The following is a 26,294-nucleotide window of genomic DNA, read 5'->3' as shown; positions in this document are numbered from 1 at the left end:
GAAGCTTTTTGGTGGGGGAGGGGCAGTGCTTTGGTTTGGTTTTTTTTTTTTAATATTTGTTGATTTACTTTTAATTTCAAAATCGACGTGTTTATTTTAGGAAATATAGCAAATAAAACAGGTAGCAGTCGTCCCCATCTCACTGCGCCGAGTGGCACCCCTTGCCCCACTTTTCATAAACACGCTTGGCCCTACCTACTAGGTCGGGCCACAGGAAATTGCCATCTTTATAGGTCCCCACTGTTCTTTCAGGTGGACCCTCAAATTGAGCCAGACACTAAATGTCCTGTTTTATACACATGCCTTCCTTACTCCTTCTTGGGTTTGCTACTGCCCCTTCACTTTTATTGCACACCCTCCACCCCACTGTCTCAGGTTTTTCAGGCTGCTCTAACAAGTCACCAGTGACTGGTAAACAGGAGAAATTTATTTCTCACAGCTCTGGAGGCTGGGAAGGCCAAGAGCAAGGTGCCGGCGGAGTCAGTGTGTGGCGAGGACCTACTTCTGCTCCCCTGGTGGAAGGGGCGAGGGGACTCTCGGGCCTCTTCTCTGAGGGCCCTCATTCCATTCATGAGGGCTCCACCCTCCTGGCCTAGTTGCCTCCCAAAGACCCCATCTCCGCATAAGATCTTATTGGGAACTAGGTTTTAACCTATGATTTTTTTTGTAAGAGAAAGAATAATGATGAAAATATAATAAAATCATTATTTATAGATTAAGAATATCTATAGAAATTAAGAAGAAGTTCATGTAGCTCAGCCCTTTAGGGAAGCTTACAATCTTAATTAAAACAGTCACCTGGGTTTGGCCTTTCAACCAAAAATATATAAGAAATATAAAGAAAAACCGTGATTGGCTATGATTTTGTATTATTACGCAGAGCAAACAAGGATATAGGTCACTTTTCTGACTTATTTCTTTTTATTATTAAATTTATTGGGGTGACATTGGTTAATAAGATCTTACAGGTTTCAAATGTGCAATTCTATGATACCTGATCTGTGTGTTGATTGCATTGTGTGCCCACCATCCAGAATCAAATAATCTCCTATGTATTTCACCCCCTTTACCTTTTACTACCTCCTCAACCCCCTTCCCTTTGGTACCCACCATACTGTTGTCTGTGTTTATGAGTTCCAGTTTTATATCCCACATATCAGTGAAATCGTATGATTCTTAGCTTTTTCCAACTGATTTATTTTGCTTAGCATAATATTTCCAAGGTCCATCCATGTTGTCACAAATGGCAGTGTTTCCTCTTTTCTTATGGCTGAGTAGTATTCCATTGTATATGTGTGCCACGTCTTCTTTATCCCATCACCTCTCAAAGGACACATTGGTTGTGTCCAAATCTCGGCCATCATGAATAATGCTGCAATGAACATAGGGGTACATATATCTTTGAGAATAAATGTTTTCAGTTGGGAGGGGGGTAGATATCCAGAAAAGGGATTGCTGAATTATGTTTTAACTCTATTCTTAATTTTTTGAGGAACCAACCCACTGTTTTCCATAGTGTCTGTACCAGTTTACATTTCCATCAGCAGTGAATGAGGGTTCCTTTTTCTCCACAACTTCTCCAGGACTTGTTATTACCTGTCTTGTTGGTAAATAGCCATCCTAACAGGTGTGAGGTGGTATCTCACTGTAGTTTTCACTTGCATTTCCCTAATAGCTAGTAAAATTGAACATCTTTTCATGTATCTGTTGGCTGTTTATATGTCTTCTTGGGAGAAGTGTCATTTCGGGCTCTCTGCCCATTTTTTAATTGGATTGTTTGTTTGGTGTTGAATGTATGAGTTATTCATATATTTTTGGTATTGACCCTTTGTCAGAACTCTTGTTTGCAAATATGATCTCCCATTTGGTTGGTTGCCTTTTTGTTTTGTTGGTTTCTTTTGCTGTGCAGAAGCTTTTAGTTTGATATAGTTCCTATGCATTTATTTTTGTCTTTACTTCTCTTGCCTTTGGAGTCAAAGTCAAAAAATGTTCTCTACAGCCAATGTCCATGAGATAGTACCTATGTTTTCCTTTATGTAATTTATTGTTTGAGATTTTATATCTAGGTATTTGATCTATTTTGTATTAATTTTTGTACATGGGGACAAACTGTAATCTAGTTTCATCTTTTGCATGCAGGTTTCCAATTTTCCCAGAAACATTTATTAAAAAGCCTTTCTTTTCTCCATTGCATTTTTTGGCTCCTTTGTCATAAATTATTTGCCCATATACATGTGGTTTTATTTCTGGGCTCTCAATTCTGTTCCATTGGTGTGTGTATCTGTGTGATTGTTTGTTTCTAGTACCATGCTGTTTTGATTATCATAGCTTTGTGGTATAATTTGAACTCAGGTAGTGTGATACCTTTAGCTTTGTTCTTTTTTCTCAGGATTGCTTTGACTATTTGGGGTCTTTTGTGGTTCCATGCAAATCTGATTTTTTTTTTTGTTCAATTTCTTTAAAAAATGACATTGGCTTATTTGATGGAGATTGCATTAAATCTGTATACTGCTTTGGGTACTGTGGCCATTTAAAGTATGTTGTTTTTCCAATCCATTAACATAGAATATCTTTCCATCTCATTGTATTGTTTTCAAACTCTTTTAATAATGCTTTGTAGTGTTCAGTTTATAGGTCCTTAACATCTTTTGTTAAGTTTATTCCTAGGTATTTTATTCTTTTGGTTGCAATTGCAAAAGGAATTTTTTTTTTCATTTCTTTTTCTGAAATTTCATTGTTATGATACAGGAAAGCAGTGGATTTCTTGAACATTTATTTTGTGTCCTGCAACTTGACTGTATTTGTTTATTGTTTCTAATAGTTTGTTGATGGAGCCGTTAGGGTTTTCTATATACAGTATCATGTCATCCACAAAAAGTGACACTTTTACTTCTTCATTCCCAATTTAGAACTTTCAGAACTATGTTGAGTAAGAGTGGTGAGAGTAGATATCCTTGTCTTGGTCCTGATTTCAGAGGAAAAGCTTTCAGTTTTTCACCATTGAGTATGATATTAGCTCAGGGACTGTCATCTGTGGCCTTTATTATGTTGGGGTACTTTCCTTTCCTACCCATTTTATTGAACGTTTTAATCATAAATGGATGTTGTATCTTATCAAATACTTTTCTGCATGTATTGTTAAGATCATATGGTTTTTATCTTTTGTTTTGTTAATGTGGTATATTATATTGATCAATTTGCATATGCTGAACCACCTTTGTGTCCCTGGAATTGAAGCCATTTGATCATGACGTGTTATTTTTTTAATGTATTGATGTATTTGATTTGCTAGTATTTGTTTAGGATTTTTGATCTGTATCAGAGATAGTAGTCTGTAGTTTCCTTTGTTGTGCTATCCTTGCCAGGTTTTTGTATCAGGGTTATGTTGGTCTCATAAAATATGTTAGGAAGTGTTGCTTCTTCAGTTTTCTGGGTGAGTTTGAGAAGGATAGGTATTAAATCTTCTTTGAATGTTTGGTAGAATTCACTACTGAACCCATCTGGCCCTGGACTTCTATTTATGGGAAGATTTTTGATGGTTGTCTCAATTTCCTCACTGTTGATGAGTCTATTTAGATTTTCCAGTTCTTCATGATTCTGTCTGGGAAGGTTATATGTGAATTCAACATATGAATTCTGAGAGACACATTCAGTCTGTAGCCCCCACCCCAACTCTACTCTGTCTGGGTATTTTTTATTTGCCCTTCAAAGAAGCACAACCCTGGCTTCTTTGTGTGTGCCTGTCAGGTATAGCTTCTTTATTATTTTATTTATGGATATACTACTATTAAATTACATATCAGGCAGTTTAGTATCACCACTGTACTTCAGTGTCTTTCATTTTAGAATACTAAATAGTCAAACACTCACAATTTATAGACATAGTTCTTAAGATGTTATATCAGTGCCATCATTAATACATCTATAATTTAATATCAGGAGAAGGCAAGTTTATGGATTTCCCACATTATAAAAATATGACATAATAAAAAAACTAAATACATTTTCAAAATGATAAAATGTGAAATACTCTTCAACATCTGTTTTTAGTTTTATAATAGTCACTCTTCAAGCAGCTATTATAGATACAATCAAGCTAATAATACTTCATTTTGATATATCAAAATTGTAACTATTGTTATAGAAATGAAGAGGTCATGAAAACAATAAGCAGTATTCAAAAATTATACATTTAACATATTTTCCTAAGGACAAATAAAAATCCATCATAAAATTGACAATTAATTTACAGGTCAGGAAGGGATTAACTCCTAAACAAAATCATTATTCTTAAAATTTGAAAAAATGCATTGTCCAACAAGACAGATATATTCATTGTCTAAATCACATTCTCTGATTGCCTGTATAACACAATTTAGTCATTTATTATTTATACAATATTTAATACAGATATGTCACCTTTTATTCTTTTTCTCTATTGCTTTATGTTATATTGCCTTAACTAGATGTAAGTGCCTTATAGAGAAGTGCTCTGTTTAAATCTCAGTATTTATTCTAGTCCTAACCTAAGGATGTTGGAGAAACTATAGTAGTTTGTTCACTGAATCTTTTGTAATGCAAAGCCTGTTTTTCTGTAAAGTCATTCACCAATACTGGCATTTGCTAATGGTTCTGCCTAGGGATTCTGTCTTGTAACTGTATTACTTTTTCTTGATAATGAATTTTGATTATACGTACATTGACTGTAATGGAAATCAACCATGCAAATGATCTCAGACCCTGGACCTACCTCCTCCCAAAAACTACTTCTGAGAAAACTTGTTACAAAAATTTAGAGTGACTCCTCAGACCATTACTGATACTGTTGTGACCTTACCCCAACACAATAAGTATTCCATTATTAATTACAAAAATTCAAGTAAGGTTTCTCAAAGTTTTGTTGTTTTTTTCCAAGTAGAAGCCTAATAAAGCATCAATGATCACTTTTAAATCTTCATTCTCAATCTGTTGGTAAAACTAACATTTTTAGATTATTATAATTAAATCAATATTTAATAATTGCTTCTTATGAATTGTGAGGTTTTTTGACTAGTACTTAAGAGGTTGTTTTCATAAGTCTTTTTTAAAGTTTGTTTTTCAGTTACAGTTTACATTCAATATTATTTTGTATTAGTTCCAGGTGTATAGCATAGTGGTTAGCCAATCATATCCTTTACAAGGTGGCCTAGCCCCCCAATATTTCAAGTGCCAACCTGGCACCATAAATAGTTATTACAATATTATTAACTATGTTTCCTAAATTGTAATTTACATCCTTGTGACTTTTCTGTAACTACCAATTTGTTCTCCTTAATCCCTTCACCTTTTTTACCCAGCTGCCAGCCCCTCTCCCCTCCGGTAACCATCTGTCTATTCTCTGTATCAATGAGTTTGTTTCTGTTTTGTTTCTTCATTTATTTTGTTTTTTAGATTCCACATATAAGTGAAATTATATGGGTCTCTCTGTCTGATTTATGTCACATAGCCTAATACCCTCTAGGTCCATCCATGCTGTCATGAGTCTTGAAGAACTAGTTTAGGCCTTCAAATTTATTTACAGTAGACTTTCCTTATTTCAGAAAATGATCTCCATCTAGTGGACAACATGTTATATTACAACCTGCAAAGAAAAACATCAAAGCCCGTAGAATATTTCCATATTAAGCATTTTATGACCTATTAAATTTTTTGTCTTAATAAGTAATATTATTTCAAAATGTTAATTGTTTTAAGAGATTTATCAGTATATGTTATAAACCTTGTAGTGGAGAGACTCTGTAAGTTAAGATTTGCTTAAGTTAATTGGAAAAAATAAGAGTAATAAAAAACACAAATTGATGATTTTTTGGTTATGTTGATATTTACCCAATTGAACTGAGAAAAATAAAGTGTAAATTATACTCCTTTGTGTTTTATATTTTTATTAATGCATAACAAGGAGGGAGTACTTACTTTTTATTTTTAAACAGTAAGGACAGATGAGACCATGCACATTTAGGGTGTGGCTATAGACAAGGCAATATACAGATGATGTATTATATAATAGTACACTTTGAAACCTATATAATTTTATTAACAGTTCACCTCAATAAATTTAATAAAATTTAAAATAAGTAAGAACATCTTAATATTCTAGGGAAATCAACATAAGCCTTTTTTATGTGCTCACATTATTAAGTCATCCTCATGCTGAAGAGCTTTCATGACCGAAGAAATCTCTTCCCCTCCTCCTGTCCAGAGGCCTTGCATATCTTCCAGCTGTATACTGAATAACTTCAAAAGCCCCCTTTAAATAAAATACTAATCTTCTATGAGCCCTTCTGAGATATCCCAGCGTGGATTAATCTTATCTCCTTCAGTTTGTGTATCTCATTGTGCTCACATAAGGGGCTTAGTAGATGCTTATTTAATTTGGCATACCCAAGAAGAGCTTGCCTGCAATCCCTAATACGTTTCTTTAGTGATTAGAGGTCCCTTTCCCCTGTTGGCCTTCCTCAAGATTGCCAAACATCCCACATACAGGAAGTGCCTCTCCAGATGAAGCAAATGTCCCCTATTTGGGTGTCACAGTTACTAACACACATTTGTAGTTTACATAATTATACACTAGAGGTGGAAGAACTTCATGAACAAGAGATCATTACATCCAGTTAGCTCAGTGACTTTGGTCAGTTTACTTTCTTAGGAGCCAGAATTCTTTTCTATAAAATGAGTCTGTTCAACTAGATAATCTTTCATTGTCCTTTAAGGACCAAATAGATGCATTTATAAAGTGATACAATTCTAAGAAAGTGTTAAATTGGAAAACATGTTTGTGACTGGTAAGGCTGCATTACGAGCTTTCCCTCTTTTTTTTTAAACTAGATGAACCGAGTCAATATTTTTATTTAGTCATAGATTCATAGGTGAGCCATGAAACTGCCAGTCCCCAGCTTTTTCTTTCACTTTGGCTTCTAATCTTTGGGTCATAACACTATTTATGAATAATTCCAATGGAGAAAATAAAATAATGTTTTGAAATTAGCTGATTAATAGTTGGAATAAAGGTTCCAATGGCAAAAATATTGTGAACAACTAAACTTGAATTCATTTGTGTTTTTTTTTTAATTTATTTACTTTTCAAATACATTTGTCTCTGCCTTCCCCCCACCACTTTCCCTTGCCCCCTCCCTCAACCCTTCCCCTTTGGTTTTGTCCATGAGTCCTTGCTATATGTTCCTTGACTTTCCCCTTCCCTTCCCTTTCCCTGCCCCGCCCTTCCCTCTTGTCTCTGTTGATTTCTTTTCCTTTCAGTGTTGCTGGTCATATTTTCCTTGCATCTTCGTATTGTTGGTTAGGTTCCGCTTATAGGTAAGATCATATGGTATTTGTCTTTCGCCCCCTGGCTTATTTCGCTTAGCGTGATGCTCTCCAGTTCCATCCATGCTGTCGCTAAGTTTAGTAGTTCTTTTTTTCTTTCTGCTGCGTAGTATTCCATTGTGTATATGTACCATAATTTTTTGATCCAATCATCTACTGATGGGCATTTAGGTTGCTTCCAACACTTGGCTATTGTAAATTGTGCTGCTATGAACATTGGGGTGCATAGGTTCTTTTGTATTGGCGTTTTGGTGTTCTTAGGGTATAGTCCCAGCAGGGGAATCCCTGAATCAAAAGGCAGTTCCATTTTCAGCTTTTTGAGGAAATTTCACACTGCTTTCCACAGTGGCTGCACCAGTCTGCATTCCCACCAACAGTGGACTAGGGTTCCCTTTTCACCACGGCCTCGCCAGCACCTGTTGTTTGTTGATCTGTTTATGATGGCCATGCTGACCGGTGTGAGGTGGTACCTCATGGTGGTTTTGATCTGCATTTCTCTGATGGCTAGTGATGCTGAGCATCCTTTCAAATGTCTCTGGGCCCTCTGTATCTCCTCCTTAGAAAAGCATCTGCCCAGGTCCTTTGCCCATTTTTTGATTGGATCGTTTGTCTTCTTGGAGTGGAGTTGAGTGAGTTCTTTATATATCTTGGAGATCAAACCTCTATCTGATGTATCATTAGCAAATATATTTTCCCATACGATTGGCTCCCTTTTCATTTTGCTGATGTTTTCTTTCGCCGTGCATTTGTTTATTTATTCATTCAACAATCTTTAACCACATACCTGAGCTATTACCTTCCTCTCATAAGAACACATGTGAGTTGACTTTATTTTAATACTGGTTGATGTTTGACTAGAAAAGTTCTTTGTGGAAAGTTTATCTGGATCATACGGCCTGTGATGTTAAGAACTGTGCATGTGTGATTCTTTTTTCCCCGAACTCTAATATCTGTATTGCTGAGCACAACGCCTTTCATTCATTCACTCATTCAGTCAAACCATTTAGTAAAATTTTCTTAAGTGCTAGGAACAGAGTCTCCATTCTCAGAGAGCTCACAGTCCAGGAAAGGAGACCAATAGTAAGAATTTCTGTTGCTGGCAATTGCTACAAATAAGGAGTGGGAAGGTGTGTTGGGAGCACAGAGAAGGGCATCTCATGCCTTTCAAGTGAAGGCTAAATCCTCAAGCATGAATAACTGTTAGACAGGGAACAGAAGGTTAGGTAGTGATAGCCTGAGATGGTGGTTCAGCTGAAATGCCTGATGGAACATGGTGCAGGGTTGCACGTTGAGGCTGGGAAAATGTAATTAAGAATGGATTATTAAGACTGTCAATCTAGCCAAGAAATGTGAACTTAATCCTGAGAACAACAGTGACCTACTGAAAGGTTTTAATCTGATGAATGATAATAGATTTGTAGTTAAAGAAGAATCACTCTTAGTACAGGGTGGAAAATGGATTCATTTTTAAGGCTGTTATAATTGTAGGTGGGACTTGATGGAACCATGGACTTAATATGTTGGCTTTGGGATGGAGGGAAGTGGATACAATAGAAAATAGTGACTGTATAAGTATAGGCAAAAGGGAGAGCTGCCCAGGCTTGAAGAATCGATGATATTAGGCATACAGTGAGCAGTTTTTGAACGAAACCCACTTACTTAGTGAATTGCTATGTATTTATTCTTTTCCTAAAAGAAATTCTATACTTAGGAGAACTCTTTTCAGAATGATTTCTTTTTAACTGACCTTGATAGACCTATGTCTTGTATCTGGTTGGTTAAAGAAAGTATCAAGTATCCCAAAGCTTAGAAAGACAAGAGTATGAAGTCACTGTGTCTTTTCACTTTTGTGTAGTTCAATATTATTCTTCTTTAACAACAGGAATCAGCTGTAGATTTTCCCACTGTCAATTTCTAAACCGAAATCTCCCTTTACTAAAATATCAACATGCAAGTATTCACAACAATGTCATTCCTTCTTCATTTACAGTTTTGATGTGGACAATGGCACATCTGCGGGACGGAGTCCCTTGGATCCCATGACCAGCCCAGGATCTGGGTTAATTCTCCAAGCAAACTTTGTCCACAGTCAACGTCGGGAGTCATTTCTGTATCGATCCGACAGCGATTATGACCTCTCTCCAAAGTCTATGTCCCGGAACTCCTCCATTGCCAGTGATATGTAAGTATAAGGGTGAGAAAGAGAAGAGGGAATTTCTATACAAAATCAAGTTAGTTTATGTCTGGAGTTGATGATGTAGTAAAACCAACAGTATTTGTTTGCCTCCATCATTATAAAATTTAGAAGGAATGGTGAGGAAAATTACACAATCAGAAGATAAATGTTAGATTTAACTTTACACTGTCACTGTTGATAAACATTTATTTTCCCACAGATACATTATCTGGGAAAAGTGAGAATTAAATTTTTAATGAAACCATTTACACTTAAAACATTAGCTTATAATCACGTCGGACCTGAGTTTCAGCTACCCAGCCACATAAATATTTTCTAATTTGTCAAAAAACTTTAAACTCATTTTGAAAATCCTTGTGATATTAGAGTGTGTAGCATTATAAATATATCTCAGTTGATGTGCCATGAACGTGTTAGCACTGATCTGCCAGATCAATTTGAGAGGTCTTTGTGGGGGTGTGAGGTGCACAGGGTTGCCTAAATTAAACCATTTTTGGAATATGGATCACTGGAGGCAAGCACAGAAAACATTAAATAGACTTGAATATCATTTAAGAGGTGACATAGATTGGGAAATAATTAAAACTAATAAGTAGGTTCACAGATCATACATGATTATTAGCTCATTTTTTCATCAATCCAATCCTGTGTTTACTATCATGTTCTTTAGCTTTCTAAGTTATGGAAGCTTCTAAATAGGACCTTACTCTCACTGAATACCTACACTGTCATTTGTGGTAATTCTTACGTCTGTATGTAGAGTCGGTCCCTACTTCCCTCCTCCGCATCTAGACATTTGTCCAATAACACTCACCATTTTCTTATGATACCACCTCAAAAACTCAGGACAGGTTGCCATTCATCTTACAGAGATTAACTTATGTAAGGCCTCTGAGGGTCTGGTGTTATTCTTGACACCCTAACAGATCCCCAGAGTATTCCAATGGGTCTGAATAGGATTCTAGACATGAAATTGTGCTTCACTCATTTTCACAACATATTGCTCTTGGTCGCCATTTTACTGACATTTGTAAAATGATAGTACAATTAATGCTGTAACCTCCCTATGAATGAGTGACTAAACTGCAATCATTTAATTTGAATACTGAACTATTAAACTCCTATTGTGTAGCTGTCCCTGTTTGAAGCACTGCAGGAGATAAAAGGAAACCATAAGACAATGTTCTTGATTTCAAATAATGAATAATCTATGTATGGAATAACAGGTCTCAGATCAAATGATTAGTGGAAAAGATGTATATAAGCTCTAATTTGTGTACTGGTGGACTACAGGTAAAAGCATCTCACTATCTACTATAATAATGCACAGGTCTACACTATCCTTCAAAAGTATGTATTTTTTCCTTTGCTTTTTTGGCACCAAAACTCCTTTGAGACATTACATCTTCCCATTCTCCCACCCCCACCCCAGAGATCCACATCTCTTCCCTACATTTCCTTACCATGCTGTGTTGCCTTAATATTCTGAAATCTATCTTCCATTCATACTGACCTCTGGAAGAGAATACATCCCATAAAGTGGAAGGTACATTGCCAGTTAGAGGAAATACAGGAGTGGGCAAAAGGAGGTTTACAGTTGTTAGCATAGAAAAAGACATGCAAGTTATGATTATTACCGTAGATTTATTAACTCAAAAGAATGTCACAATGGCACACTGCCCTTAGGTACAATCTTGTAAGTGCACAAATTGCTGGCCTTCATTATTTACATATTCTTGTAATCTGCTTGCCATATACAAGCACACTTGGGCACGGAGTTCTTTATTGTCATCAGTAAACTTACTTTTGCCCACTCCTGTATGTTCAAGGGAGATAAGAGGAGCTGGTGAAGGAGAGGTCCCTGAGAAGGAGGACAGAGAGAACAAAACAATGATAAAAGCTAGGAGATGAAAACCATCTTGTACAGGACAGGACAAAAGTAGGTTTATAGTTGTTTGTATGGAAAATAATACAGTAATTAATAAATACTAATACAATAATAAACTCTGTGTTTCAAGTACTGACAACTATAAACTTACTTTTGTCCTGCCCTTTATTTATTATGAATTCCTTATATGAGTGGTATCTACTCTAATTTATCCCAAAACAGCTTCCTTTTTCCAATGTCTCTATTCCTGTTATTTTTATCGCATTTCGTCAGGCTTGAAATTTAAGTCATTTATTTATTCATTCACACATAATGGAAATACTTACTGAGCAACTGTAGTGTGTGGAAAGCTCCCAATATGCAGATAGGATGGTCTTGCACTTATTACCTTTGTAATAAAGTGCAGTGGCACCATCTGTGTGGCATCCCACCCAAGGAAAGCCAGGCTGAAGAGCGCTGTTTGCATAAGGTGAGGTATGGGAAGTCGTAGCTCAGTTAAGAAACGACAGTCTGGAGAGAAGATCCAAAATGGCGGAGGAGTAAGTAAAAGCTACACTAACCTCCTCCCCGGACCAATCTGAAACTACAAATAAGTTGTAGAGAAATTATCCAGAATAACCAATGGAACAATACTGGAGAGAAGCCTTACAACCACGGACAGATGGAAGAAGCCACCTCACCACAATGTGACCTGTACAGAGTGCGGAGGAGACACGAGAGGGCCGGCTTGGTTCCCAAGGGCAGCAGCTGAAGTGCCAGAGGGAAATTGTGAACTTCCTGAGAACTATCAGGTCTAAACACCAAGCTGGGCTCTGCAGCCTACAGCACCAGAGCCAGGAAAGGAACCCAAGTAACATCCAGCTATGAAAAGCAGCAGAGTTTCTGTCTGCCAGGAAGTGATGGCTGGAGTGACAAAGCCTTCTAAAGGGTCAAGAGATCATTTTGTTTGCAGCCACTTAGCCTGGGCTCTGGCAAAGAAGGTGCAGAGTGGATTAGAGATGCTGGAGTAGAGTCCAGAGATGCTGGATGGAGGCTTTGGGGAGAGAACTGAGGGAGCAGTTGCATTGATCCTTGTTCTGAGTCATCCCTCATACTGCAGTAATCATCTCGCTCAGGCAGAGCACTCCCCTCTGAGTGGCATCAGCCTGAGGGAAAGCAATAGCTCTTCCCCCAGGAGTTACTCTGCCCCACCCTGTGGTGCTTAAGCCTCACTGCATGATTGCAGATTGACTAGATTAACAACAGAAGGAGAAAGCCACAGACATGAATTACTGGTAGCCTCGGACTGGCTGCCTAGCGCCACACTAGGACACCATCTGACATCACCAGGGGTGGGTCCAGAAGGAGAAAACAGTGAGATGAATTCCACTGCAGTCTTCTTCATGATTTGTGTTATTTTCTCTCCTGCATAACTTTTTAACATTCATTTCTTGTCCTTCAAGTTTGTACGTATTAAACCACTAGTTTTTATATTATAGTTTATTTCGTATCTCATATTTTTCTCCTCCCTCCTCTTATTCTATTTTACCTTCTTCTTTCTTCTTATTATTTTCATTTTAAATTTTATTTTCTCTCTTGCTACAACTTGTTTCCATTCCACACTCTTACTGTTTCTGCCCCTTCTAGACTCTCAAAACCATTTTTCTTTTCACTAGTCACCCACATTCTTTTTCCCATTCTTAAAATACCCTTAGTCTCTCTCCACCTTTATCAGTCTTTGCTCATCAGTTGTGGATATGGTGCTTGTTGTTGCATTTCTCCAGTTTTATTTCTAGATCTTTACTACTTTTGTGTTTCAAATCTCAAATTTTATTGTTACCCTCTCCTACTCCATTTTGCCTTCTTCCTGCCCTTTATTTTCATTTTAAATTTAAATTTTTCCCTGTCTTAACCTGGTTTTCATTCCTCACTCTTAGTATTCCTTCTCCTTCTATCATCTCAAAATCACTTCTCTTTCATCTAGACATCTCTTAACCTTTTCTTTCTTTCTTTTCCCCTCTTCCTCACCTCCCACCTATATTAATCTTTGCTCATTGTTGTTGATAGTGCTGTGGTGGATCTTTTTCTCCAATTTGGTCCCTATTTTTTTCTTTTGTCTCTCACTACTTTTTTATTTTTATTTATTTTTAAAATTTCTGTTTAAACCTAATACTATTCACTTCCCTTCTCCTACACCATACTGCCTTCTTCCCTCCCTTTTTTATTTACAATGTAAATTTTCCTTTCTTTCTCTCTTTGCCTTGTCCTTATTCCCTATTCTTATTATTGTTCCTCCCTCTACCCTCTCAAAATTACTTTTCTTTCAGTTATATCATATTCATTTCTCCTTTCTTATAATAGTCCTAGTATTTTACACTTTTTTAATACTGGCTTATTTGCTTTTCATAGTGCATTTATGGGTGGGGGTTAATTTTGCAGGTGTGAGTTTGTTTCCTGGGTTATTTGGTTTTGTCCTGGCAGCAACTGTACAACAGCATACCAGACATGGTGGGCAGAGTGTGACTCAGTCAGCCAGCCAGAGTGAAGGATGCCCGAAAGAATGACCGAACAACAACCAAAACCCAATTACAATAGGAAAGGCCACCGAAACGGTATAAAGGGCACTGCAAGAGCATCAAGTTCAGAAGTCAAGGAGACTATAGCACTGAATCCCACAGGTTTCCTACCACAGGTCATACCATGAGACAGAGTCAGAGCCGATCAGTCTAAGAAGCAAAAACAAAGAAGAAGAGTTGCTTAAAATGGGGAGACAAATAAACACCCCCCAATCAAAAGGAAAGAAGGAATCCCCAGAAAGAGTGCTAAATGAAATTGAGGCAAACAAACTATCAGACATTGAGTTGAAAATAATGGTTATAAGAATGCTCAATAAGCTCAGTGAGAACCACAAAGAACTTCAGGGAAGCTACAAGAAACTTAATGCTTACTACACTAGCATGAAAAAAAGGACATAGAACCTATCAATAAGAGCCAGGAAGAAATGAAGAACACAGTGGAAGGACTCAAAAGCAGGCTAGATGAAGCAGAGGACCAAATCAAGCTGGATGACAAAGGAGAAAAAAATTCCCAAAGCTACAAAACAAAAAAAGACTCAAAGAACGAAGAGGGTTTAAGGGAGCTGCAGGACAACATGAAATGTAATAACATTCGTATTATAGGGATACTGGGAAGAGAAGAAGAGGAGCAACGGATAGAAAAACTATTTGAAAAAGTTATGACAGAAAACTTTCCTAAATTGATGAGAGAAAAAGTCACACAAGTCCAGGAAGCATAGAAGGTCCCAATCAAGATGAATCCAAAGAAGCCCACTCCAAGACATATGATAATCAAAATGGCTAAATTTAAAGACAAAGAGAGAATCTTAAAGACAGCAAGGGACATATAAAGGAGTAACATACAAGGGAGCTCCGATAAGGCTATCAGCTGATTACTCAACAGAAACATTACAAGCCAGAAGGGAATGGCAAGAAATATTCCAAATAATGAAAAACAGAGGACTGCCACCAAGACTACTCTACCCAGCAAGGCTCTCCATTAAAATGGAAGGCAAGATAAGGAGTTTCCCAGACCAAAAAAAAAAAAAAAAGCTAAAAGAATACACCTCCACCAAACCAGCATTGCAAGATATGCTAAAGGGACTGCTTTAAGAAGAAGGGGAGTGGGGGATGGGGGGACGACACAAAGGTACAAAGGAAAAAATGGCAATTAATTAGTATCAATAATAACCTTAAATGTAAATGTATTATATACTTCAATCAAGGCATAGTGTAGCTGAATGGATAAGAAAAGAGGATCTTCATATATGTTACCTACAAGAGACCCACCTCAGAACAAAGATCTACACAGAGTTAAAGTAAAGGAATGGAAAAAATATTCCAAGAAAACGGACATGGAAAAAAGCTGGGGTAGCCATACTTATATCAGACAAAATAGATTTCCAAACAAAGGCCATAAAAAGAGACAAAGAAGGACACTTCAGAATACTTAAGTAAGTGATCTATCAAGAAGATATAACCCTTGTAAACATGTACACCCAACATAGGAGCACTCAAATATATTAGGAAAACCTTGGAGGACTTCAGGGAATTTTAAACAATGGGTAGATTTTCCAGGCAAAGAATCAACAAAGATGTTGTGGCACTGAACAACACTCTAGATGAAATGGACTTAAAGGATACATACAAAACCTTTCAACCCAAAGAAACATAATATGCATTCTTTTCAAATGCACATGGAACATCTTCTGGGATCATAATGGCATGAAACTAGAAACCAACCTCAAGGAAAAAACTCAAAAACATTCAAATTCATGGAGACTGAATAGCATGCTATTAAATAATGAATGGGTTAACAATGAGGTCAAGGAAGAAATCAAAACGTTTCTGGAAAAAAATGAAAATGAACACACAACAGTCCAAAACCTGTGGGACACAGCAAAGGCAGTCCTGAGAGGGAAGTTCATAGCAATACAAGCCTACCTAAGAAAGGAAAACTTTCAAATAAACAACCTAACTGAAATCTACAAGAACTAGAGGAACAACAACAAACAAAGCCTAGAGCAAGTAGAAGGAAAGAAATAATCAAGATCAGAACAGAATTAAATGACATAGAGACTAAAAGAACAATTCAAAGGATCAATAAATCCAGGAGCTGGTTCTTTGAAAACATAAACAGAATTGACAAGCCTTTAACTAGACTCATCAAGAAAAAAAGAGAGAGGACCCAAATAAATAAAATTGGAAATGAAAGAGGAGAAATTACAACCAATACCACAGAAATACAAAGGATTATAAGAAATTACTATGAACAGATATATGCCAAGAAATTTGATTACCTGAGCAAAATGGACAAATTCTAGAAACATATAATCTTCCAGGACCAAATCAAGAAGAAGCTGAAACTTCAATAGGTAGATAACAAGTAGTGAAATTGAAGCAGTAATCCCGGCAGACACACAAAAGCCCTGGACTGGATGGTTTCACAGACAAATTTTACCAAACATTTAGGGAAGAGCTAACTCCTATCCTTTTCAAACTATTCCAAAAAATCCAAGAAGAAAGAAGACTCCCAAACTCATTTTAGAGGCCACTATTACTCTAATTCCAAAAGGTAAAGGACATAACAAAGAAAGAAAACTACATGGAGCTGAGGCTCCTGACAAAATATTATCATGAGCTCGAGTAAAGGGACTAAGCTTGGAAAAGTGGTAGAGACAGTATTATTTAGGAAGGACAAAGAAAAAAAATGCAGGTGTAAAAGGGAAATGCAAATTTGGTGATAAAGAGAAAGTATTTAGAGAACTCAGGGCTGATGATCCATACTTTTTATTTAAATAAAAAATATAGCCACCAACAACTAAAGGAAAGAGAGATGAACCTGCTTGAAAATAGGAGAAAAGGCTTAAAAGAGCCATTCTGTAGACCAAAAAAGAGAACAGAAAAGGAGTGAGTAGAAAAATTCAGAACAGCCCCATAGATAATAATGTTGAAAGGATGAATGATCAGGTTGAAAGTCATCTCCTCCAACTTCATCAAAGGTAAAACAACTTTGTTTTAGACTGAAGCTAGAGAAAACTCATGAGTTAGTGGGCTTTATTTTATGTAGTTACGTATTCTGGTTTGTTTTTTTTTTAAATTATAACAAATTGATTTTACGATACCAGTGCATGGATTATTTCCTTTATACCCTTTACTTACATTAGTAAAGATTAAATATATGCATTTTATGGAAAAACCTATGATATCTCATTTTTAAATAGTGCTTTTCTTTCCAAAGCAAACTTAGAAGAATGGCCTCATTTTTTTCATATATCCGTCCAAAGATTTCTTCACCTGATAGAACTCATGTAATACAACAAATTTAATCAGGCAATTTTATATATTCTTGAAAAATAATACCTTGACGTGTTCAGCTTTCCCGTTCACACTGGATATTTGCATAGGATCTGCCGGATTTTTCTCTGACACACACTGGAAAGCATTTCCTACCAGGGACATGATATTCCCCTGAGAAGCAAGGTGTATAGAATAAACAATTACTATTCCATTCTTCAATCTGATACTACACATATCTTCTACACATAAAGGATTATGTCTTCTCATTTGACTTCAGATGTGGCCGTATGTAAATCCCCATTTTTTTTTTTATCTCACCTCATTCGTGATAATGCTGGGAAGATTGTTCAATGTCTCTTTCAACTGTACTTTATAGAGAATGATATAAAATTTTAATTGCCTTTGATGACGGTACACATACTGTTCTAATTAAGTTTCCCTATTGAGAAAACCCCTGAGAAATTTCAAATAAAAACAACACCAATGAAAGTTTGTGATTACCTATTTGAATGAAATATTTTGGGAAACCTTTAAATGCTCTTTAAGTTGAAATACAACTATTTAATTTATTGAAAAAGTGAGAAGGAAAATAATCACTTTTAAATAGACATCGTATCCTCACTTTATCCCTTATAAGTAGAGACTAGTTACATATCTGAGGCACAATGAGAAAATAAGACAAATAATCATAGACACATTACAAGCATATGTCACCCTTCACTCTTCACTCTTCCAAGAATTTTTACATCTTCTATCTTGTTTGATACTTCTCACAGTTCCATGGAAAGGCACATTTTTTATGTCATTTTAAAAATGAGAGATCTAAGGTTGTGAGAGCTTAACTTTCTTAAAAAACTCAGCAAACACTTTGATCATTTCTAGGAGAACATAAGGTCATTATAAACAAAGTGCTATATTATTGCAGAAAAACTGCGGAGACACAAAAGTACCTGTTGACCAAATTTATCTGACCAAATTAATTACTACCACTATAAACATTTGGTTTTCATTATTTTGAGAATAAAATAAAATAAAAGTACAAATTGGCCAGAGAAGTGATAAAGAAAATAATGCAAGCAACTCTTGGAAAATATAACAGGACTAGGCTAAAATCAGCATCTAAAAATCTTTTAAAAGGCAGGAGAGAAGTTCCCAGAAGCTCCTGCTCAGAAGACTGTCATATAGTTTGTTGAATGTTTTCCCAAATGAGGGGTGTATTAGAGTTGGCTGCATTTTTTAAATGAGAGTATCATTTTTTTTGCTCATTTAGCAATTACTGATAGTACCTACTTTATGCCAGGGTATTGTATGAGATGCTATAGATCCATGAAAACAAGATAAATATACTGTTTGGGTCATGCTTTTCTGTCTTTATTTATTTATTTTAAATGACAGATAGAAAAGGAGGCTTACCCAGTCAATACCAAGATTTCTATATAAATCCCTGTTTCATTTGCACATCAATCACTTTATTTATTTTGCTTGTCAGTGTTAGATCCTTAGTGAGTTGTACTTAATGTCTTCTGTATTGTTTTTCTAAGCCATATAAGGAAAAATAATCACGCAGCTGGAACAATTATGTAATGTGTTTCTTGAGATAAGAAATACTAAGGAGTATTAGTAAATCATCCTCACTTGATTCCTGCAATATGAAATATAAAGGTGGGCTTTACAAATAGGGCAAAAGAGAGCCTTCAAGAAAAACCAAATCAGGAATAGCAAATACTGGGCTTTGAGGCTCTGGTCAGATTTGCGGAAGAAACACCCCCAATTATGCCATCTACTTAATTGCATTTTCTCTCAGGCTTTGTGTCAACTTCCCGTAACTGTTGTGAGACTTCAGCAATTTTCTTAACCTAGGTTGAAAAAAATTTGCTGTCACTGACTACTACAGGTATATCTAAACATATGTACAGCATTAATTCCTACACTCTTCTCATTGAAAGCAGACAATTTAAAGGCAGAAAGAGAAAGAACAGCTGCTTGTGCCTCTGCAAATGTGGGAGGCTGCACTGACAGGAAATTACTTAAGCAATTCAGTGAAAGACATTGTCTCCTAGTAAATGTTATGAATGATCCCAAGAACAGAGTTTCACTTCCAGAGAAAACAAGTCTACATGCCCCTCTCCTGTTTCCACATCTCAGTATCCACTCCCCCTCTGGACCTTAGAACTTCAGTTAAATTTGTTATTTCCACCACAGCTAGATTTGTGTTTGGCTGGGTGTCTTTTTTTTTTGTCAGAGTTTTTTAAATGTTGTATGTTTTTCCAGAAAAATCAGAAAACAAGCATTCTGATTTATGCATTTTCTAAAGGTCCCTTGAGTGATTTCTAAAAGTGCATTAAAATAAAACTTTCACCTAATCATGATTATTTGCAATTATGGATATATATTTACAGGAGCTGAAAAGAAGATTGTTGGTAAAAAGACTTTGACATTAAATCATGGAGTTAATTTCATGTGTCAACTGCACACTTTTTTGGTTGCTTTTTCTTTTGATGTGCATTCTTTATCTTCAATATATTGAGTTTCCATTTATTCATTCTACGTACTATAGAAATTGGGTAATATTTCCAATGTTGTTTCATTCAGTATATTTTGGTGTTTTGTTTTGCACTTTTTAAAATGTAGCCCGGCCTGTTGTATTTATCAAGGAACCTGGTGTTTTCCAGACAGACAGCTTTTCTGTCAGACAAAGTACAGGAGCACTTTGAAAGTAATAAAAGTATGTTTCGAAGGTTCATAAACAAACCTAGGAGTCATCAGTTCAAGTTCAGGATATTCAGAAGGTTCATCATGTTTCCTCCTTTGTGGCTTAGCTATATAGATGCTTTGAAAAATGAAATAGATACTTTTAGTTTTTGTGACAAGTATTTGGTACATACTGAGGAATATGTACATAGGAATATGTTCTTAAAGTTGCCTGATGTCTCTCTAGTCTTTTTAGTTGATGTATAATTCTTCCATGAAATTTTAATAATTTATCTTCGAAACAATCATGTAAGGAAACCAGGGAAACATAGGCTCAGTTTTAGAAATAACAAAATTTTAGGAGGGAAGCATACGCTTAGTTTTAGAAATGACAAAATTTTACTAAAAAATGTTGTCTCACACACACACACACACACGCACGCACGCACGCATGCACGCACGCATGCACGCCCGCCCCCACGAATTAGGATCCAGGTATCTTGGCCCTGAACATCCTGGCTTTGGCCAGCGGCTGCTGTTAGACCATTCCAAGTGGCCTTTGCTGGGAAGTACAGTGGCCTCTAGATGAGAAGGTAATAAGTAAGTAAAGCTATTAAATTAAAATATTTTTTTCCTTTAAAGAATCAAATTTCACAATGGGCATCTGAGCAACACTTCTGACCTAGGGTTTTTGCCAAACAGTTGGGAGTGTTTGTTATATTAATGTATCAGTGCTCTTTTGCCCCCAGGCTTAGAATAAGTGCTTTTTTTCCAGTTATATAAGACATTGTCTTTTCTTGGAAGACAGATAACTGAAGTTTTGTAAAGATTTCTCAAGAGCTGCACTGGTCAACATAATAACCATTAGTCACATTAGACTTCTAAATTTAAGTGAATTTGCATTAAATAAAAGTTAAAACCAGTTCCTCAGTTGCACCAGCCACATTTCAGGTGCCAGGTAGCCACCTGAATAGCGGTGGATAGCGGATAACACAGAAAATATTTCCATCATGCAGAAATCTCTGTTGCACAGTGCTATTTTAGAGTCTAGAATATGTACCATATTTTTCTGTGGCTTCAGAATAGCTGAATCCATTTGAACATGCAGAAAGCAGCACTGTATGGTGGGAAATGAACAGCATTTTAAAGCCTGGGTTTAAATCCAGCCACACTGCACAGTTCCATGTCTTAGGATTTCATGACTCGGTGAGCCTCCTAAAACCACCCAGGCAGCTGACCCAGAGTACTCACTGCTCAGTTTGCCAGGGAAAGGGTGTTAATGAGAAAATTTCCATCAATATACACAATCACTTTATTTTATTTTGAAAAAGGCTTTTCACTTCAATAAAAAAGAGGGGGTATATTCTCAGAATAGTAGAGCATTTTCCAAAGGAATTTAGCTTTTTTAAAACCTCACTCCATGGTCCATGTTTATTCCCGCTTTGGCGCAGACCAGTGAGCATTCTCATTGATCTCAGCCTGGCATTCAGAAATCACTGAACTCTGCCACTAACTTGCCAAGGACATGACCGCCAAGGAGACTTTAGTTCTCAGAGCCTCATTCCTTATCTTAGAACGGGAACATGAGTGTCCATGTGATGCAGAGCCATCAGAATTAAGTACCAGTATCAGCAGAGCCCAGTGCCTAGTACACAGTAGGCATGCATAAAATATACTGCACTCACTTCCCCTCTGTTTGGTCATGCATTTCCTTTAAATTTACCAAACCTTTTTAACATATGAAGATCTTTAAAAACATTGTTGTACTCCTTGCACACAAACCTTTCCCCAGGAACACATCCTGGAGGAAAACCAAAAGGTTAGAACCACTGATGCTAAGAATGGGCCTGTCACATAAGACAAACTGTGAAAGAAGAACCTGTTCCCGGGACACAGAGTGAGGGCACTGGTGAAAGCTGGCTGTGTTCTGAGCCCTTGTCCCCTTCCTTCTTCCTCGTGAGAGTCAGCACTCAAAGCCAGGTGACAGTAATCTGTGACATCAGCATTCCTGGAAGTCTATTGTATTGGCTTTTAGTAAACAAAATAACGAAATATGCTTAGTGAGTGTGTCTACACATGTGTGAAACAGTTTTTAACTGATTGCAATTGGAAAATATTTTTATATAAACCCTTGAAAACAAATTGTCTTTTGTGCCATCATATAACTGAGACACACGAGGGCATTTTTTGGCATCACGTTCCTTGTCTAACAAAGTCTAAATTTTTGTTTTATGACAAGGAAAGAACAGATTACACTTCAGAGTAAAGAAGTTTTTGCTCATGTTGCATTAACTCCAATTCCATTTGCTTTATCATTGGTATATGGGATATGAGCACACAAGGGCCAAAATTGAGGAGTGTTTATTGTTTTTGGATTTTTTTTTGGTCACTCTCAGGCCAGTCTTTAATTCGTAAAATTTTAATAAGAAGTGAGCCAATTATTTAAATTTTAGAAGACTAACTAACTTCTAAGGACACATCTGTTTCTAACATCATATGATTTTTTTTTTTTGTTTTCCAATTTAAGACTTTACTTTTTAGAGCAGTTATAGGTTCATAGCAAAATTATGAGTAAGGTTCAGAGATTTCTCATATGCATCCTGCCCTCCTCTCATAGTGGCACATTGGTTAAAGTCGATGAAACTGCATTGACACATCACATCATGCTTTTCATCAGACAAAATATACCTTACAATAGAATGTGTGTAGAACAGATGACCTTGAAAGAGTTTTTCCATGGAGTATAGGCAAAATAATATAGTAAATTCTCATGATGCTAAGGATGGTGGAGGTGTTTTTCCTCACCGTAACTTTCCGCCCCTCATTTGAAATAGAAAAGACAGGAACACACATACGCCTGTGCACACATGATAAATTTACATACAGATATTTAAATATAAATAAACAGGGTCCGGCAGAAGTATTGCCTGCTTGGGTGTGGTTGGTAGGGTATGTGAATGTATCGCATGAGATGTACAATGATTTGAACATTTTATCTAAAATATCATATGGTGTGCCATGTGTTATTCTTATGTTACAGAATTACATGATTATGATTTTGTAATAAAAGATTTTGTAATAAAAAGTGGGGTTATTTGTGCTGGACCCTGTATATGTGCATGAATATCATCTTCAAAGGTCTTTGTTACATATGACACATGTACAGTCTTGCTATATTCTGAATATGGATACATGGACATATGACATTTAACTATCAGCCAGACTATCACCTGAGTGAGAAACCAAAATTATTTCATTTCGTTTTATTCATTATTTTATTTTAGGGTTGTAGGGCATGAAAATTAGTGAATGGGCAGAGCTTGTTTTGTTTGTAAGTCATTGGTGATGTTTTGGTTTTTTTCTTTTGCAGGTGTATGTAACTACTGTTTGTTGTGTTTAGCATACATATCACCCACATGAAATGTATTAAGATTGCGCATTGTTTGGGGTGCGCTTTGGCAGTGATGAATGCATTCTAGATGCAGAATTGCAAAGTGTTTAAGCACAGAGTCTCTGAAGTCATGCTGCCTAAATTTGAATCCTGGCCCCATCACTTCATGAACATGTGACATTTTGTCCTTCTCGGGCCCCCTTCCCTCACCTACAGAAAGAATTTAGTAAGAGATAACGAGTGGAAAGTGCTTTGCATAGTGCCTGGCAGGTAATAATCATTCAATAAATGTCAGTTATCATTATTGTTTTCAAATAGCTATAATTGTTTGCAGTTATTACCATTATTACTTATAATCTTGTTGGATTTTGTACTCTGATTTTTAAAAATAATTATGAAGTCTGTTTTAAGAACTGAAAAATAATGGTAACATATTACAAGGGTTGTAGTGCTAAAGCCAAGAAGATACTTCCTTTGTTGGGCACCAGTGTGAGAGACTTTAGCATAAGCTACCACTCAGTTCTATTAGGGCAAAGAAAGGGTTAGAAGTACAGAAGCTAAACCTTTTCCTCAGAAAGTTAAGAGCTTGGATGGCCTCATTCACCTGTTTCTGCAGAATGGGGTATTAGCTTATTTATCTGTTAAAATTGAGGAATGTATTATATATTGTTTTCTCCTTTTTGTGCTAGTATGGAATATAAATACAAAGGTTTTATATTCAAATGGGGTAAATATTTCAACTTTATGACTAATAACTATGGATAGCCTCAAAAAAGTGTCAAACCTGTATGTATGGATACAAACAAATGGCTTTGAGTTTAACATAGAAACATTTCAAATTGGAAGATATTCCCTTACAAAATAAAGAACTGCTTTAATTTTGCTCTATAGTAATTTATGTTATTTTTGGATCTCCGTAAAGTGTGGCTGGATATTCTTACCAAAATGTAAATTTCAGTAGTTGTGACTTTTGACCAGAGAACTAAGCTTTAGTGTTAAACGGATTCCTTTAATTCTAGGTGACAAGAGCTTCAAAGGGGAAAATCTCATTCAGATGTGGCTAAGATTGGCTGTTATACAGGAGCTTCATTCCCTGGGGTTCATAAATGGAGGTGTTACTTAATTTTTTCTTGACCTACCATGAAAGCAGGTCTAGATCAAAAATCCAAACAACCCAGAGGAGCCATGTCCTCAGATTAATCTGAAACCAGCAAAGCACAGTTTTCTATTTGTTGTTTGTTGGTTTGTTTTAGCAGTATACATATTGTCTACCAGCAGTTAATTAAAATCACAATGCTTCCTTCATAAGTAATTTTAAAGCATTCATTTTATTCATAAATGTGACATTTATAATTTCTCAGAGCCACCATTGTTTTTTAGAAAAATTAATCTTTTCAAAATGAAAGTCTATGGAAAAATATAATTTGGTTTTGCAAAGTGTACTAGGTAGACAAATTTTCCAGAATACTTTTATTGTCTAAAACCATAGTTTCATGATTTTAATTAAAAATGGTAATAACAAAATTTTTAACATCCTCATCCATTTAGTACTCAATGAACCTAATTTCTCATGTGGTATTTTATTAGACAGAATGAATGAACAACAGTGAATCTAAGCAATTCATACGAGTATTTAATTTTTTAAGTTTTAAAGTAAAATTAGCACTTACATTTTAATACATTTGTATTGAGAGCTACTTGAAATCTTTAGAATCATTAAAACTGCTTTTAAAAATATAAAGGCAGGCAAAATATTTCATGATTCAATGTTTAATGTTAAAAGCAGGATATAAAATGGAATATACAGCATGATTTTAATTGTGTAATAAATCATGCATTCCATACAAATCATGTATAACATGCATGTGTTCGCATATATCCCGAAGGAAAATGTTACCACCAGTTGTCTTTGGGTGGTTCTGTAAGTTTTTCTGTTTTCTCAAAGTTTCTACAGTTAATTTGTGTTTTACATTCAAAATATACACATATGTTTAAAAGATAAAGTGCATGGTGGTGTGCATTTGTTTGTTTCACGGCTGTACTTCAGTGAACATGGGAGTGGAGAGCAGTGAGTACATCTGATTCCCCCGTGGCTAATTTTGGGGTATTGTCAAATAGCTTAGGCACGTGGAAATATGTTTATGCACACATTAAAAATGAGAATGTACTTGTTTCCCTAGAATTCTTCCAGAGGTGGATCAAGTGTCCATTGATAAATGCGTCATAGTTTTAAGTCTAAGCAAAGAAAGACACCGGGATTTCAAAATAGCAAAATACCAAGTTTCTGTATGTTTATCAATTCCGTAATCCTATTGACAAACAAACTCCAGAGGAGGATTTCTTTATAGTTTTATAGCAAGAGAGAATGAAGCACAGAAGATCAAAAAGCGTTCACAAGATTGGATTGAGAAAGTAAGCCTCAGCCCATGGCTCCTCTTCAAAGCGCTGGTTCATAAAACCACTTGTCATGCTAAAATTTGTGATGCGTGATATGCAGAGGCAGCAGCTACTTTGTGGCCTCTAATGCTCTTAGTATCATAGGATTAGGACTCATTGCTCCATGAAGTATAAACTTTCTTCTAATCACCTGCATCTCCTTTTCCTTCTGGTTTGGTAATAAATAATGAAGCAAGGAAAGGTGGCTGCCTAGAGTGTTTCAGCAAAATCTGGAGCTAGTTTACAAGATTAGAGTTTCAGGTGCTGCTCTTGGTTGAGCTTATTTTGTAAGATGGCAAGGGGCTTTTCCACGTTTGAGTCCTTGAATAGTTTCTGGGTCCCAGTGAGGTTTCTGTTAGGTTTTTTAGAATTATTCTCCTTTAGTTTTTTTTTTCCCCAATATTATTGTTTATGCAATTACAGTTTTCTCCGTTTTTTGCTTGTTCTCCCCTTCCCTGTCTCCACCCAGCCTCACCCTCCCTCCCTTTGTCTGTGTCC

The 26,294-nt window shown here is 36.2% G+C and overlaps 1 protein-coding gene across 5 annotated transcripts in view; it reads left to right on the top strand.

Moving 5' to 3' along the window:
* The window catches only part of PDE4D (phosphodiesterase 4D), a 670,126-nt gene that overhangs the window by 460,950 nt on the left and 182,882 nt on the right, over nt 1–26,294 (top strand). For all 5 annotated transcript variants that reach the window (XM_054578374.1, XM_054578375.1, XM_054578377.1 and 2 more), the window contains one exon: nt 9,350–9,541. In XM_054578374.1, coding sequence (XP_054434349.1) covers nt 9,350–9,541 — 192 coding nt within the window. The remainder of the gene's footprint in view (nt 1–9,349; nt 9,542–26,294) is intronic.

This window comes from Pteronotus mesoamericanus, unplaced genomic scaffold, assembly GCF_021234165.1.
Source record: "Pteronotus mesoamericanus isolate MK-2021 breed Mesoamerican mustached bat unplaced genomic scaffold, CSHL_Meso_final contig_50, whole genome shotgun sequence".
Lineage (NCBI taxonomy): Eukaryota > Metazoa > Chordata > Mammalia > Chiroptera > Mormoopidae > Pteronotus > Pteronotus mesoamericanus.
This window is presented reverse-complemented; position numbering and strand designations above follow the sequence as displayed.